The 17,941-nt window shown below is 42.8% G+C and overlaps 2 protein-coding genes and 1 long non-coding RNA gene across 3 annotated transcripts in view; 2 read left to right on the forward strand and 1 right to left on the reverse strand.

Annotated features, from left to right (window-relative positions):
* Positions 1 to 3,649: 3,649 nt before the first annotated feature.
* On the forward strand, positions 3,650 to 7,030 carry LOC120540212. Its single transcript, XR_005635776.1, has 2 exons — positions 3,650 to 3,914; positions 5,578 to 7,030. It is a non-coding gene; the product is annotated as an uncharacterized LOC120540212 (long non-coding RNA).
* Positions 7,031 to 7,233: 203 nt separating this feature from the next.
* Positions 7,234 to 14,998, reverse strand: emc3 (ER membrane protein complex subunit 3). The gene is made up of 9 exons (XM_039770775.1): positions 14,840 to 14,998; positions 13,700 to 13,917; positions 13,116 to 13,173; positions 12,805 to 12,898; positions 11,610 to 11,714; positions 11,068 to 11,149; positions 10,726 to 10,805; positions 9,491 to 9,573; positions 7,234 to 7,614 (listed from the first exon to the last, which is right to left on the reverse strand). Exons 2-9 carry the CDS (start codon positions 13,852 to 13,854, stop codon positions 7,486 to 7,488), a joined length of 786 nt encoding a protein of 261 aa, XP_039626709.1. The 5' UTR covers positions 13,855 to 13,917; positions 14,840 to 14,998; the 3' UTR covers positions 7,234 to 7,485.
* Positions 14,999 to 17,721: 2,723 nt separating this feature from the next.
* The window catches only part of fancd2 (FA complementation group D2), a 47,877-nt gene continuing 47,657 nt past the window's right edge, over positions 17,722 to 17,941 (forward strand). The window contains exon 1 of the mRNA XM_039773449.1: positions 17,722 to 17,915. The gene's annotated coding sequence lies outside the window, so the exon portion shown is untranslated. The remainder of the gene's footprint in view (positions 17,916 to 17,941) is intronic.

A 17,941-nucleotide genomic window follows, 5' to 3' on the forward strand; every position in this document is an offset into this window, starting at 1 on the left:
AGTGATACTCATTCTTACAAGATTAATTAACACAACGCACCGCTGTTGGTGTGCAGACTCCTCGTCTCATGTCAGTGATTTTATTCACCCATATTGACACAGAGCCAGTTCATTTTTACAACTTAAAAAAAGGAAATACAATACACTTATCATACATTTTATTGAAGGAATAAATGGTACATTTAAAAATAAAAGTGAAAGATCTGTGAACAATGTTTCTCAAAAACAAATTATATACACACCCATATTTATATGTACTGTATATATACTATATACTATACATACTATATATATATAATGAGTAGAAAATTCAGTAATCATAAAGATGTATAAATGGGAAATGCATTTAACTAGAACACAACTACAATGAAAATGTACAAGGAGAGGTGTTAAAAACTATTAGGGAAGGAGAACACAAATATATTTACAGATTTTTACCTTAGTATTTAAAAAATGTTAGTCAAGGTTTTGAACACAATAAAAGTGAATCATTAAATTTGTCAAAAAAGGAAAAATGCTATTTTAGGTTTATGAACAAGATGCTACTCAGAGTCAAAGAGTTGTTATCCAGTAATATTCCATAAAAATTCTGTTCTATTTAAACTGACATCTTTCCTGATCTGTCCTTTAATATTTGTTCACTAATAATATTTCTACATCACCTTTGCTTACAAGTGTAGCTCAAATTGCTCCACAAAAATATACAGTTACAAAGAAAACTGAAGGCATTATAAAAGTAAATGAGAAGCAGACGGAGGGGTCCTTGTCCTTTGTAATAAATACACTGCCTGGTGAAATGGCCGGGGACAAAGACAAACTTGCAGCCTTCAAGGACACTGGAGATAATAAACCTCTGGGGGTCCCAAGCCAAAGCCCACACAGCCCCCTCTGCACATCCCACCATACATGATTGTGGCCGTCTCAGTCCAATCACAATTCCATTTCAGGACATCTTGTGAACTTTTCTTCTATCACACACAGTTGGAGTTGATTTAACAGACGGTGGAGACGCAGGGGGGCACCACTGCAATACACTGGAAAAAAACAGAAAAACCGCAGAGGTTAGTGCCCAGTGCAGAGCTTACAAAGTGTACACAGCGCCATTTCTAATCTATTACTAACCAATGCAAGTAACTAAGAAAAGCCAAATTAGAAAAGTGGGCTTGTTGAAGTTTTTCGAGATGCTTGACATTTGTAGCCTGGCACTTCTCTATTGGCAAAGCACTCCAGATTTTGTTGCACGAGTATAGAAAGCTGCTGGTTTTTATGGTTGATCTTGGAATAAAAAGCAAAGCAACGTTTCAGAGAAGAGATGTTGGGAGAAGACACTCGAAAAAACAGGCAGGGTCTAAAATACTCAAAGCCTTCTAATTATTTAATAGAACCTTGACATCAATTCTATGTGAGACAGGCGGCCAGTGTAATGAGACGGAGACAAAAAGGCCAACACCTCGTGATCACTTGGCAAAGGCACAGCACATCAGAGCAGAGATTGAGATGGAGGATTCTAGAAGTGTCAGGAGGGCCAGCCGCTACTTCAACATGGCACACATCTCTCCGTCCTTCTTCTTCTTCTTTAACTGCTGCCCCATAACACGAGCGGACTCTTCTACTTCACTGTAACTGTTAAAAATATAAACACAGTAGATATTCACTCGTGGAGTTCAAACATTAATAAAGTGTACTCTCACTTCTTCTTCTGCCTCCTTTCTTGGTTCACCTGTAGATCAATTATTACCAAAGTAAACCATCACAATAGATAAAAGGTCTGCTTAGAGTCAAGTCTAACTAATAATATTTTTTTAAATTACTTTGGTTTTTTGTAGGATGTTGAAAGAACCCCAACTTAACTGTCATTGTATGTAACATCATTTTTTTCCTTTTACATCACACATACAGTAGACATTGTGTTACAATCTCTGTATATCTGAACTTCTAATGTGATGTGCTCAGGTGTTCATTACTTACATGAAGACATCTTTGTTTTGCACTCCTGCCTTAGTTTTGTATTAATTTAAAATCTCAGTCTCAGTTCTTTCAAAATCCAACAACAAAGCACAGTAACTTAAGAACATAAATGTTATTTTACAAAACAGAACAACATCCCTGTTTAGTGACTGCTGGTACTGATGCTCCTCAGTCTCTGTGTTTGTGAGGATTCACACTCTGAGGCTTTCTGTCTAAAGTTAAAAAGCCATGTTAGTTACTGGACAGAGTGAGCAGACATACAGTGCAGTATTCAAGGCAGCAAAATATTACAGATCAAGTAATAAATATGGGGAGGCTTTGTAGGAATTGTGCACACATTACTTTTGAAAGTGGAAGCCTCAGTAGTCATACCTGTAGAAATAGAAAATCTAACATGAACTGCACATCACCTTGAACTGGAAATCTTAAAAACAGAAGAAAAGAACATCCAGTTGTGTCTCAGAATTCGGGTACACTGGCATCTGTTCAGCCACATGGAAGGCTGGTTACCACCGGGCATCCTGTAGGGTCAATAAAAAAAAATACAATAAAGGGGCATTGTATTTCTAACTGCAACAATAAGAATTAAGTTACTTCTAAGGAGCAAGTCTCCTCCATTATATTCAGTTAATGTATGTATGTGAACTTCTATAAGATTATAACACATGACAACAGCAGGTGGCCAGCCTGTCACTGTGCCACATCAGACGCACACCACACTTCTCTGATGGCTTTGGATATAAATTTTAAAATTGCCTGTTTTCAAACATGGAATTTTTTTCTACTAAATAAGGTTAAAGTAATCCATTAACAATTTGTAATGCTATTATCCGCATCCTGCTTTCTTGTAATAACTTTGTTGTTGCTACTCTTGTATGTAATTTAGCCTTCATCATTATAATTTGTTAACGTTATTATGGAAAAACTACTGCATTGATGTAATCTGATATCAACATAATAAAAAATACCGACGGCTTTGGAGGGCACACTTTACACCCGTCGAGTGTCAGTCCTGCACTCCTAATTCTATTCCTAATTCGACACATCGATTACATTGTTTTACTTAATTATTAGGATGCCGTTCACTCTTTAAGATAAAAAAAAAATGTGGACAAATGTTAAAAGAAACACACCACCAAATGCTAATAGAATGCTACGAAATAAATGACATACATCTATTAATCCATTAACCCAAACACGGAAAATGCTGTGATTTTTACGATTAAACCACGAGATTACGAAGTGGTTTAACTAAAAGTGATGTACTTACAAAAATCTGTATATGGCCATTATAAAGTTCACAGACACACGTCGCATTTCATTTCGCTCCCTCTTCATTCGACTGGAGTAAAATTTTTCAGGCGACACATCTTCCATGACGTTCTAAAATTCAAAAGTTGCCATCTTCCAGTAACAAGTCCACTTACAGACGGAGTTAAAGGACAACGCAAAAATGACTCGCAACTACAAATCAAACCTGACGAGTGACGTGTGTCGTAAAACATTCGACATGCGCAGAACAAATCGGGCAGCGTCGTGAAATGAATTTTTAATTAAGCACAGAGCGCGTGCGCGAGACAAATCGGATGGGGACTCATGTCGCAAAGTAAAAAAACGCAGATCGGACAGGGTCGTAATAGTAAAGCTCTGCGCATGCGCGCGCAGATCGGGTAGGCACCGCAGATCGGGTAGCGACAAGCGACACGCGGCATCAGGTAGTGAGTGGCGCGCGTCTAAAGCGTCATCTATGGTGACGTTGTCGTGGAGCGCCTTATCTGAGCGTTTTAAAAGATGACTTCGCGTTTCGTGTATTTGATGGAGAATATGCACAGAGGCGCGGGGGCCGGACATCGCAGGGGCCAGCTTTGGAGTCGCCATTAATCCCAAATCACACTGTTTGGAGGTTGTGGGATTCGTGAGACTGTACGCTTTACACCAATCTCACGGTAAAGTGTGGTACTGGAATTAACGTTACGGTAGTACTGCATGATTGTTTTTTAATTGCTCATGTGTTCGGCATTCAGCATTACATACGCCTTATTACTTTTTAATTCGGGTTCATCTGCCTCACACCTTTGGTTAACACTGCACCTTGCAAAAAAATCGAGACGTTATAAATGCATTCAGATGTTAGAGGATTACAAATGACCGGTATTCTTATTGCAAACTCGTATGTCTAGGAAGGAGAAGAACGGTAAAGAAAAATGAGTTATTTATCAACAGAGATCTTCATGCAAACAAAACCTGAACTCCGTGTGTTTTCTACGTTCTCCGATTCCACACATTGCCATTTGCTTGAGACACCTTTTGATGCCGTAACCGCTTTAAGTGTCCTGTCAGTTTTGCATGGTGGTCAGGAGTGATTTTTGCGTGTTTGCTACAATTCCACTTAAAAATGTGCCACAGGTTCTCAGTGGTAACGCTGAAGGTAGTAAATTGTCTTACTGTCGAGTGAAAGGATTTTCAGCAACCTGAACCAAATGCTCTTGCAGTATTTTGAGTGTTCCCAGTAAATGATGAGCACCTCCAAGCTGCCGCCACCGTACTTGAACTGTCGATTGTATAGAAGGCGTTGCTTTTGCAATACAGGATGTTAAGAAAGGACCAACTTAGTGCTCACGTTTTGGCCACAATGTTTAATTGTACTTCTCTGTCCACTGATGCTTTCCGGCAAACACCAGCAGATCCTAACAGGACCCTTATGTCATTGAGTGATATGCCACCGATGGCTGGGGGCTCTTCAGGTGATTGGCAGCCTGTTTACTGCCCTCATTTGTGAGCCAGCGTCTTGTTTGGGCGAATGTCATTTTCTAGGGCATGTCTGAATGGTGTGATGCATCTTTCATGTATTTGTTATTGGGCTATAGTGTTCATGGGGATGCTTTGATCTAATTTTGTAGCCTTTTCTCAATCAATGCAGTTGTAACATTTTCCTCTGAGTTTCTCACCATTTGTGTTAATATTCCCCTCTTTATAGTCCCCTCTTTCCTTTAGATGTCACTGTATCAAAAATGATTCTTTAACTGTAAATGTGACTTCAGTGGCCCAAAGTGAAGGTACTTCAAGTGACCAGAGCATTGGGGGTCTAAATACTTCTGTAAAAAGTGGATCTCAGTGTTCCCACCCGCCAACTGTAACTGTCCTCCCACGTCCACCGTCGCTCTCGAGGCATGTGCCCGCACGCAACAACTCGCCAAACAGCCTCAGACGCTTTCATCTGTGCTACAGGCCACATGCACCTCTGAGCCACGTTGACGTTTCATTGGTCTTTTTGGTGCCGGCTGCTTTTCTATCAAACCCTCCCCATTTGGACAACTGTGTCTCTCAGGAAGTGTTCACCCATCAATAAATGATTAGGCAGCGTATGCTACGCCACGGGTTTAAAATATAATAAAATAATACAATTTAAATACCCTTGAATTTCAAATATTACTGAAGCAAAAGTAAACTTTTAGATGGTCTGAAGGGCTCTGCAAGGCAACGTAGCCAACACTAGTGGCGTTTTAAATGTGCTGCTTTATTTGGGATGTTTGTCTTATGTGTCCTAGCTGGCATCTGCAGGCTTATGTGTCACTGTTGTTTTCTCATCATGATTTTGCACAATTGTAGATGCATTGAGAGATGTCCTGTATCTGACTTTGGGTCTCCTTCCGGAGGATTATGCTCAGCAAGTCCTCCATTCCAGTTGGCCTAGTGACCTCTCTGAGATCTTCCCCATGCAGAAGAGCAGCATCTCTCCGGATTGTCAGATTCTGCACCCCGACATGCTGTAAGGAGTTCTTACTTTAGTGGTTTGTCATTGTCACCAGCCAGGACACATGACTGTCACTGAGGATGTGGGCCTTGATGGACAATAACATGCCCACTGTATTATGCCACTTCAGCAGTTTGGTGGACTGTCCCACTATTATTTCTGAGCAAGACATGGAGGTGGTTATGCACACTGACCTGGAGGAGCTGGGTGAGGAGCACGGTCTGGCCTCACATTTTGGACATGCCAATCTTGTCATTTTAAGGGTTTCACAGCGTGTGATATCTGGAGGTTGGAGTCTGGTGAAGTCATAAGTGCAACATCATCCCCTCACCTCAGGAAGCCAGACGGGTCCATTCCTGTCCTTTTCCCCCAATGGTGTTAGGACATAGACCGTGTTGGGTTAAGGAAGTTTCTGCATTATTTCAAACTGTCAAAGCGTTTTTCCAATATGTCTCATCACCCAAATAACTGCCATAATGCAGTCATTTGTGTTATCCTTGGCATTTCTAAAGTATTGCCATTGATATTCCTTGTTTTTTGTTTATGTAAGCCCCAGTGCTTCAGCATTCGAGAACAAGTGTGCAAATTTACCATCAGTTACTGAATTGAATATGAAGCCATTTATTAAGAGCTGTGCTACAAAAGGGATTTTGGGATTCACACAGCAGGCAGCCCTCCAGGGAGTCTCCACATTCAATAAATGAAGAGAGAAGATAAGACTCTCTTCTGTCTTGAATGACAAGAGCAAGTCTCCTGTGTGATAAACCGTTTGGCGGAGCACCACTTCATGCAGAGTCCCCCTTCTGGGCCCGTTTGTTACGCTCATGCAGAGCACGGGAACTGTTGGCAGTAAAGATGTGCCGCTGTGCGTTACTGCAGAGTATGGAAGGACGTTGAGGTTTTCATGAAGATCGTATACACAGGCCCTACATGCCATGGATTGTGTCAAACGTCAAAGCATCGTTTGGAATTCAAAAATACTCTTACCTCTAAAGCCATTTTTTTCACTATTTCATTCGAGGACAATTGCTGATGTTCTTGGCTTGGAGAAACCACCTTACGCTGCATAGCAGATCTCTTCAAAAGACCCCGTCAACCAAAACTGTCAAATGACTTTCCCTATTTGCAATCCCTTGCTTTAGCTTGACTAAATCTTAGCTTTGCAAGTCAGTGAAAACCAGGTGAGGTAGTCGCCTTTACATTTCTAAACTACAGAGCATGACAAGCGAAGTCATGAGTCGGAGGGGCCTAATGATAAAACAATTCCGTTTCTCTGCTCATTGCAAAGGCGAGGCCTCCTCCATCAAGGATTAAATAAGAGTGGCTCTCAAAACTATGGACCACTTTTTTTTTTTTTTTAACTTAAATGTGACAGAAATACTTTTTAAATCTTTGTAAAGCAAAAACATAAAGTGATGGTAAAATAAAATGAGCCTGTAGAACTCAACATTTGTTATAAAGAAAGTCATGTATTTGTAAAACGAAAAAGGTGACAAACACACAGGGAATAAATAATTAAAAAAATGAAACAATACAACATGGTAAACATTAACAAATTCTACATACGGTAAAAAAATAAAGTGAGCCACTGTGATGCTTTTAAGCTAATAAGTAGAAAAATGAGGCTTTCAAACACATGGAAATGAAATCATTAGGGGAAAAAGTTTTTGTATCTTTTTTTTTTATATAAACAATGTAACCCTAAAATCCGAGCCATCACTTCCACAAGAGTTAAACTGCAGGAAGGCTTAAGATTCAGGTGGTCAGAAGATGCCCGTCGGGAGCTCGCCACTGAACATCCCTTCCAGGTCGAGGTCTTTGCTCATCAGCTCCTCCTCAATGCCGTCCAAGGCCCACTGGTGGTCAGTCAGCTCAAGAGCTTCCCACTCTGCCTGTAAAACACAACGGCACGTCAAACATCATCTTGAGCACATTTTTAAGACACAGTAACAAAGAAATACATTTAAAAGAACTGAACCATAAATGGTCTTTAGATTACACGATGCCAAAGCACTAAGGAACACCGAGGACTCCTGGCACACACACACACACACACACACACACACACACAGAGGGCAGCATGCAGCAAAATGAGGAGAAAAGTGGAAGGAGAAACCCGAGTGCAGAAAGCCAGCGCTAGGAAGGTTCGAGATCCAATCCAAAAAGGACAGGATCATACAGTGAAGACCGCCAAACTGACTGTGCTGGGACGTTAAGGGAAATTCAGAACGTTTTTAAAGATCTTATGCCCGCACTACACAGGGGGTTCAGGAAAGGCTGATTAGCCAGTTAGGGAGTAAAGACCAGCAGTCGACATTCTCTATTTGAAGAAACCAAAAATATCATGCTTAGGGTTCCAACTACCTACAGTAAATGTAATGTATGGCAAGAAACTGATACACCAACAATTTACAATATCTGAACCTTGGTATTCAGGAAACTGGAAGAGAACATGACATAAAACCATCAAATCACATCATTTATAATCAGCACGTCATGTGAAATAACATTACAATCAACTTTACGGAGGTCCACACACCCATAATGTGGTTCCGTACTTGACTTCAGACTGGAAAAGCTCACCTCCCACAAAATACAATACAATACCATTTATTATTGTGTAGCCCAAAATCACACAAGTGCCATAATGGGCTTTAACAGGCCCTGCCTTGACTCTCGAAGAAGACAAAGGAAAACTCACAAAACAACAACCTTTGTAGGGTAAAAATGGAAGAAATCTCAGGAAAGGCAGCTCAGAGAGAGGTAGGTTGGGCGTCAATACAATACACAGAACGCAAGTCCTCCTCAGTACAGTATAACAATGAAATATTTACAGGTATGCAGCAGAATTTAACAGTAGATGATATCACATAATAATATGATTTGTTTAGAGTCCTGGAGACCTCAGCCATCAAGCTACCCCCTCCATTTGGCCAGTGCTGGGACATCCAATCCGATGAAAGGACACAGGCCACACCTGCCCACACAAGGCCAGCTTGGAGATGCCAGTTAACCAAATACCGAGGCCTTTGCCCAGAGGGGACTGGGCGGTCTCATGGTCTGGAATCCCTGCAGATTTTATTTTTTTTTTCTCCAGCCGTCTGGAGTTTTTTTTTTTGTTTTCCTGTCCAGCGGACCTCACTTATTCTATGTTAATTAATGTTGACTTATTTTTATTTTTTATTGTGTCTTCTATTTTTCTATTCTTCATTTTGTAAAGCGCTTTGAGCTACATTTTTTTTTCTTGTATGAAAATGTGATATATAAATAAATGTTGTTGTTTAATGTTCTCACTGGGCTAGGAAGGTATTCTCCGGCTACTCCCCGACTCCCCTCAGATTAGATAGCCAGACAAACATGACATTGTTACTCTCACAACTAAAGAGTAGTTTTTGGGAATTAAAACTGATACAAGTATAATGTTCAATTTACTTGACGTTTTTCAAGGATTTCTATTGTATCCAAGTATCATACACCCAGAATATCCATTTAAAATGCTCAGTTTATTTCTTTAAACCCTTAAAAGCCATCACACATTCTGTGGTCCCTTTATTCCAAGGTGAACACTCCTCATTTTCAGGACAATAGATAACAAAAAGATACAAGACAGGCTTCTTCCACTTTACAAGGCTAACTGTTCTTGGAAACCGCTCAACACTTTCTTCTCCGCCAGTCTCACAATCAAATGGAATGGGCTAACCACGTCTTTTGGGCTTTTTGAACTCTTTCACAACCTTTTTAGAGCCATAACACACTCGCACGCCTTACCTTAAAAGCCTTGTTAGTGTCTGCTGGCATCGCCATAGCCGCCCCACTCATTTGCTCCTGCATAATCCGAGACTGATCGGCTCCTGTGAAATTGCAGCAGACTTCAGTGAACTTTACTATGCACAGCCTTCAGAGATTCACAATCTGAGGGTCAGTTAAGTATTTATTTTTATTCTAAGCAAATGTACTATGTAGATTTTAGAATAAAAATATTTGTTACAGAATATGTATAAAAAAAACAAACAAACAAAAAAAAAAACCCACACAATCCACACGAGTGCTAAATTAAGACTCCCAAGCAAGTATATCAGGGGTTAATAATCGTCAGCAATGTGCTCTCTGTTAGCTTCAGTTATGACAGTTAATCACATGGGAGTACTGATGGTCGTCTTTAACGATGAACAAAGATTTACATTGGACATTACTGGCTCCTCAAAATGTATAAAGCATGGCATTAAAAAAATGCATTCCCTCTGGATCTTGGAGCTTGTTGATATCTGATCCTTTCTGGGAAAAAAGTGAGGTTGGAAGGCCTGAATCACTGCTGGTAGGCAGCAGGAAAGACATGTTGGACTGCATGGAGTTACACAATGAGTACAAGTACCACCAGGTGCCAGGCTTGCAGACTTAATATTTAGGAAGAATGCCTTTAGTTTTATTCACAGAGCCCACTGTTGCTATGTGGCATTCTTATGGCACCGGCTATCCTGAAAACTCTTTGTGCCTCCTATGCAGGACAGGTTGAGGGAACTGGTGACATCTGAAGGATCAAAACAAAACTTTGACAGCGTATAAAACACAGAATGACAAAGTCATGACATGTCCCGTCCTACCAGGAGGCCAGTGGGAGAGATTTAGGCAGACCCACCCCACAAGACTGAGCCTTGGGGTCTTAGATGGCACACATTAAAGGAGGCTGCAGTGCTCCACCAACACGCACTAGGGAGAGCTTGTTCAACGTGCCAACTTCACCACAGTGCAGCACTTTCACTAGCAATGGAAGTGCAGGACTACCGGTGAATGACCGACTCGGAGGTCGAGACCATATTGGATTGCGTTGGCCTCTCATTTCATTACTTTGCACACTACGCAAGACTCCGTGGAGCATCCATGCCATAAATACCCCTTTAGTAGCATATAAGTGAGCAAATGTAAAGCACAAGACAAAGTCTAATACCTTAACACATTTACAGACATCTACATGAAACACTAAGATCTAAAAAAGACAAATTTACCATTATCCTGTCCTAGGATGAGAGAGTACATGCTGCGAAGGCCAAACACGTTCAGAAAGTACCAAGATGCCGAACTGACCCTAAAGAGAACATTAAAAATAAAGGATTGTCCCAAAAGGTGATAATGCCAAAACAGACGTGCAGGATAATCACGGACAGTTTACTTGGATTAAGTATAACCTTACAGTTGAAACTTTATGGACATAAAAATAGATCCAAACATAACAAGTATACAAAGATAAGAACATCATGGCTCCTTCGAAAGTCCCGCAGTATCAAATTGAGAAAAGCAGTGCAGAAATGTTAGAAGTTAACAGTGTAGCGGAGTGCCGGCATACTGACCATGAGGCGTCAAGGGACAGCAGCTCAATCCCCTGTTGAAGCATGGGCTTGAAGCGCAGTGTGAGTGGGAATGGCACCTTAGCTGAAGAAGACAAGGGTTACAAAAGTTACATGCAGGTTTCTTGCATGATGTTCTGCAGGTCACTCATTTCACGTACTTCCATTTCTGTATTTAAATAGGAAAGACCTGCATGCACTGAACATGTGAATTTGTATCGGTCAAATCCGCACTTTGTCTACTAAATATGAAGGGTGCAGAGAACTTTTAGACGATCCCCACGGATATAAGGAGAAGGTGCTGGAGCCCAACACTCATAAGGTTTGAGGAGGCAATGCCAATGACTGTGCCACTCTAACATTTATTGCACATTACACTAACCAACAGCCTACCACTTTTGCCACCCACTACCACCAAAACCATATACAAAAAGACTGGTAAAATAGGTTCACCAATACCACCTCCATTATATACCCCACTGTGGAGTGGGCCACCTTTAGGGGCTCTCGGTGAAGAATGAGCACAGAGCAGCCATAGAACTCACTGGTGACAAATCCTGAGAAGGTCCAGTTGATCCAGCCGCCAATGAGAATCATAGGTAAGACATTTGTGACGTTGCCTTTCATCATGTCTGTCAGCATGCTTGGATCTGTTGGGGGAACAAAAAACAAAACTTTCCTTAGAACTTAGTTATGTGCAGGTGACGTAGGCTGACAGAAACTGGATTGGAAGCTGGGGTTTCTACACAGGAATGGTCAACCAAGTTATTTTATGATGCTTAAGGTCATGCAGGACAATGCAGGGCAGAGCCAGTCGCTCATCATGTGGTCTACTACAACTCAGTGATGGCCCACTGTCAGCACCAGGCAGAGGCAACTGTTGTAGAGACACAAAGAAAAGGCCAAGAAACTATTGCCATTTTGATTGCAACAGTCATAAAAGTCATGGCGTCGAGTTTTAAAAGAAGAGCAATCTATCAAAATAGCAGCAAAACATTAATTAGCCACAACGCTAAGCTATTTCACACACCTGAAACTACACCGTCCAAGGGAAACCGGTGAAAAGAACACAAGAAGAAGAAAAATCAAGTGGTCACTCAAGCCAACGTTCACCTGGCTTTCCTCCACCGCCAAGTAAGCCAGTCTCGTTTGCTATCGTGCTCTGCTGGCACTGCCCGCTGTAGTTCATGTTCACCAGTAAAGGAAAAGCAAATGCATAACCATTCATTTGAAGTGATAACAGCCATCCTAGCATGGTGGACTATACCTTCCTGATGGTAGTAGAATCTTATCACAACAATGACAGGTCAGCATATGGTGTGTAGACCCGGGACTTGGTGAAGCACAAGCAGTATGCCACGTTAGTGACCACATAATAATTAATAATAATACATTTTATTTATATTGCGCTTTATCAATCCCGAGTCAGCTCAAAATGATGGGATTTACCTGGAAACACGGCCTTGCATACCACCAGTAGATTCCCAGATACTTTTACCAAGGTGAACCAAAAGTGCTGACAGCACCTGGAGGCCCAACACCACATTTACTTTATTAGTTACCGTCTTGTTTTTAGCTTCTCCAAATCAATCTGCAATTACAAACATCTGAAAGCTTGAAGGATAGCACTTCAGCTGCACAAATGGTTGTGCTCGAAGGCCTCAAAGGCAAATGAGTTCTGGTCACACAGTGAAAGCAACACCTCTGTGCGTTTACACAAGTCCTGCTCAGCACCTTTACCTGTCATAGGAGATGGAGGAACTACTTTCCTCTTCGTTTTCTTAAAAAAACCATCTTCTTGGTTATTGAAGAAAAACTTTCGCATTAAGAAGGACTGCAAATAAGAGAGAAAAAAAGTACATCACAGATTGGCTTCCAAAAAATGTTTACATCCAATTTTTGGGTTACTACACACATACCCTATCAAACAGCCCAAACCCAAAGCTGAACAGTTGTGCGAGTCACAGCTCACGTCAAGTAAAACCTCACATCAGCCTCCAGGCAGAGGCACACGTCATTCAAAGTGGACAGACTCTCATGATACTCCGTACCTGCTTAGGGATGTACTTTCCATTCTCTCGGAGGATCCGGCTTCTGATGAGTACCTGGCTGAATGTAAAAATAAAAGCACAATCAATCAGATTTGCGGCTCCTGCCCTGCTTGAAACGATGGTTGGTAACGTGTGGGGTTATCCCAAATGTATTCCATTTGCTAACTGATTAAGTCACCATAAAGGTTACTGTTTGTCTCAGTGCACAGCCCCTTTGAATGATGACCACCACCTTAACAAGGCCAGATACCTTTTACAATCATTCATGGGTCTTACTTATTACGGCCGGAGCACACCAATGTCACGTGCCGTGCAGAGTGTCACACAGGTGCTCAGTGGCCTAAGGCGTTATATACAGCTTCTTACCCATAACACGCCACCGCCTGCCTCAATATAATGTGCAGCAAACCCCAATTAGCAGTAATAATCTCAGAGTTTACAAGCACAGGTCAATCCTGGCCCGGGCTCCTGACCCCTGACGCAGCAGCTTTAAGAAATGTATTCAAAACGGGACTCTGCAGGGGTTAGGGGTTATGGATGGAACAGCGAGCAGAAAGAACAAGACAACTTACAAACAAACTCACCTATCCGAGACCTGCTCAAGGGTCAGCTTCTTGTCACTCTGAAGCAGAATGGAGACATAGTGGCGGATCACTCCCACGAAAAACGTGATGAAAACAATCGGCAGGACGACCCATAATCGGATGTTTGAGTCCAAGAGCAGCTCCGGCTCCGCCATGAAGATGCAGTACAAAAAGTGGGTTGGGGCTCAAAAAATAAATGGACTTAGAACAAAAAAGGCCTGGGAAAAAAAAAAAAAAAAAAGAGTTTTATATTATGGCAGACAGAAAACAATACGTACACAAACGCGTCTACTACGGAATATGTAATGAAGCTGCACATCAGTCAATTACAGAAGAGCGGCTCCAAATTACACGATATTAACGGGTCAGAAATGGGATGAATTAATGGCCGTTTTCAAACGAATCCTATTCAGAGGACAATAAGTAACATGACTCAGCACCAACTTAAAAGCGGACAACACGGAGTCGAAGTGGAACTTGCTTTAAAAAGCAAACACCAGCAACTTTTCGGACGCACGACGTCATCCCCGTTCATTACCGGCACAACGAACGCTACACACGGCCATAAAGAGCCGTAGCGCCACTCGGGATTTGCTTCATATGTAACACCCACAACGCTCCAGAAGAGAGCGCCATCTAACGGTACGCAGCGGTTAGCAACGAGTGAATAATCGGCTCAAATAAAACGTTCGCACCGGCATAGGAAACGACGACGATGGCACAGCGGGGATAATAAAGCCTAAAGGACCCAAAAGAGCTTAAGATCAACCTTCGAGCCACAGCATCACGACCCGAGAGGCGACAAGGCGTTAAAGTGCGGACTATACATTCATTAGCAGAAACAGCCAAAAGGCCAACGACCGTCCAAATTAAGGAATGAATTCCCTCCTCGGTGAATACCAAGTACATTAAACCACTCTTAGGCACGGGCCGCTGGACCAAAAAAAAAAAGAACGAGCATTGAGCTCCCTGTCGCCGCCAACGGATGATGAAAAGGCCACGCAATTTCCCGGCAGTAGGAGGACCTGCCAATGACGGCGCGCAGACCAGGGTGGGGCCCCGCTGCCAGTCGGGCATACGCCGAAATGTAACCCTCCCTGTGCGGCCCTGCGCTCATCTACATTCTGGCTTCACAGTTACCTTTTGCAGTCCGCAGTTTGTCACACAACTACGTCGCCATGCCGACTCATAGCAAATCAGCCGCGCGTGTGGCGTCGGAGCTCGCTGAACAACAGCCGGACGCGCTATGGCGCTACACCCCTTCCTGCTTCTCCGCCAATCAGCGATCCCAGAAGGGATGTCGTCATTTCCGATCTGTTTCCGCGTCTCTTTCTCTCTCTCTTTTTGCTTTATTTAACAAAGCTGTTCTGCCAACCACAAAAAATCGGAGCAGAAGAAGAAGAAGACAGGCTCATAGGTGCTGAGCTTCTGCAACTTCCTTGTTGAATTTTACGGCTCTGTTTAGACGTTTAAAACTCGATCGCATTTCTGTCACACTCAGCTGCTAAAGGTTGGGCTTAGTGTTGTGGCTCCGTGCCTGAGGGCTAGTTGGATAGTTCGGAGGGTCCCAAAATGTGGGTGTCACAGTAGAGTAGCGGGCACGGACCTAGTGTCGAGTGCGCGTGTCTCAAGGACGAAAAGTGAGGTGTGAGCAGGCGGCATGTCGAGAGTTGTTCGGCACAGACCCGCTCATCCTGAACCCGAGAGGTGGGTGGGAACGGTCGGGAACACGCGTTCTGATACTTGTGAATGCTAAATTCGCCGTTCCTTAGCTTCTTTTGCCATTCCTTGACTTTCTGACCCTCGATGGTACGCTGAGAGCTGGTCATACATCTTTCTGTTTAAAATTAGCAGCAGCTTATTTCTTATTTCTCAGATTCATGGAGGATACGACTGGCAGATTTCGATAAGGTGTGACATGGAGGAGTTCAGACTTGGTAAATGAAAATGTCCGGAAGTGATCAGTATAAACAAACAGATTTTTTTTGGCTCAAGGCTGGAGTTTAGCTTTTTGTAGAAGCTCGGGAAATATTCAAACAACACATACCCCCCTTAAATATGCAAAAAATAATAAGATGAAAACTTCTGACTTGGCTAAAAGATAAGAGAGCAGTACCAAAGAGGTGCTATAATGGCGAATGTCCATAGGTGTGAAGGTGCACCTGTGTCGACTAAAAGCTCTCAATGGTGGATTGTCAGGGAGAATGTGTCACGTTGTTCATAATGGCTGTCTGTCTGGTCTTCATTCTCACACTGGCCGTGAGTGTGGCGGGGTCAACTGTGAACTTCTGCATATGGACATGAGTTTGTACTGTATGATGAAAAAATAAAGAGGCTGGAAGTAGCAGAGCCAAGCTCCAGTGTCACTACATTCACTTTTTACAGAGGTTTGCTTCTAAACTAGGTGGCACCCATCTTGTCACCACCCAATGCATAAACAATGATGATGTTGTAATGGAGGTGTCCCCAGGCACAAAACGTGACATGTAAATAAGGGTGTGAAAGCATTACATCAATAAATACAATTCATTTTCAAAGAATGCAAACATGAAACAAAATGGTTGAAAAGACCACAATATACAGATAAAAACATACCACTCCTTGTTGGCCATGACCATGGAGAGTTGGGCCAGTCCTGCTTGAACCCAAGGTGCTAATGGGCCTCTTGACTCCATCTTTGTCAATGTCACCCATTACTGATGACCTTGCCAGCCATTGCCTGGCACAGGGTATCATCTCTGGATGTTGGGCATCCCAAAGGTGCTGTATTGGGTTCAGGCCAGGGGAGAAGGCAGTTGTGAAATGCAAAGAAGTGCCAACTAATTGGCTTCATACAACATGCTTGTTTTATGTTGATTAAAAATGGAATGCAAAAAGTTTTAAGGTCTCCAGTCCAGAAAGTAACAGTCTATACTTGATCTTCACATCGTTCTGTATGCCCAAGAACTGGACGGACCAAGGCTGTAGGCAGGTTGTCTATGCTGGCATAGCGGTGACAACTTAATGGTGCGTTGTGTCTTCATGCAGATCTTACCTCTGAGTGTGTTATGCATCATCTGACATCCCAGCGCTGAGACATTCAGCTTCATTAGCATCTGTTAGGGACAAATCCAGACTACTTGACCTGGCAGACCCCCAGAATGGTGGTCATTGCTGCAGGGTCCAGGCTTGAAAGGCAGCCTAAGCACTTGCCGTGCAGTCTGCCTGTCTATAAACTGTCATGACCTGTGTGGTGTGCAGTGCATCGTCCACAGCTGCTTTCTGCCTTGAGGCTGATGTCGCTGGGAAAGACTGGACCACCCGCCAGTATCCGAGTTAAAGAGCTGCAGGCAACAGAGGAACAAATCAAGTGGCAGCAGCCTCAACTAATGGTGACAGGGTGCCCCTTTTGACACCACTCTGTGCTGCCCTACATGACAGGCTGGCCATGGAGCTGCGCACGTTCACTGGGATGAGGTCAGCTGTTGGACCGTCCGCAATGTAGGAGTCCATCAAATCCTTTGTAAATGACACCGTACTTTTAATTTCGTTTTGGGACAATAAAACAAAACAGGAAACGAGCGCACATTCATAGAATTCTGTTCTCTAGTGGGTGTCATCGGCCCAATAAGCGCCATACTCCTTCGCGGCTTCTTTTTGTAACCCTTTTAATTTAATTGAAAAGCCCTTTTCAATTCATGTTGAAATTTTTTTTTTAATTTTGTGTCGGGATGAGCTCCTCCTGGACACATTTATGACAATATTCCCCTGGCATTATGTTATTCTTTGAAGATTTTGTATTATATATACTGCAATAATATAATGTATAAATAGTAATAAAAAATCCTGCACTCCTTGCCTGCCAGCCCTAAGCCGCCTCATGTCCTCTGCTCACAAACGGCCTGATTTATACGTTAATATCAGACTTCGTCTCCTGGCGCGGGCGACCCCGACCCCCTGCACTCCGCACTATTTCAAACCCCGATGAGTCTGCGTGCACACTGTAGCGAGGTCACTCGAATTACAGTCATTTCCGCGCAGAAGCCCGAAATGCATTGACGCTCCCTAAGCCTGCGTCTTCGCTGACGTCATATCTGAAATTTGTCCGACGATCCCCGAGGATTTTGCGGGAACTTCGTGTTACAAACCAAACGAAGGCGCGCTTCTTGTCGGGCTCGTTTTGTTTCTGTGGACGTCTAGACGGAGGAGCCAAGTAACAGTGAACTTCTGTCCGAAGGTGAGTTGACCGGCGAGGAGGAGGAG

This window comes from Polypterus senegalus, chromosome 12 (assembly GCF_016835505.1).
Source record: "Polypterus senegalus isolate Bchr_013 chromosome 12, ASM1683550v1, whole genome shotgun sequence".
In the NCBI taxonomy this organism is placed as follows: Eukaryota; Metazoa; Chordata; class Cladistia; order Polypteriformes; family Polypteridae; genus Polypterus; species Polypterus senegalus.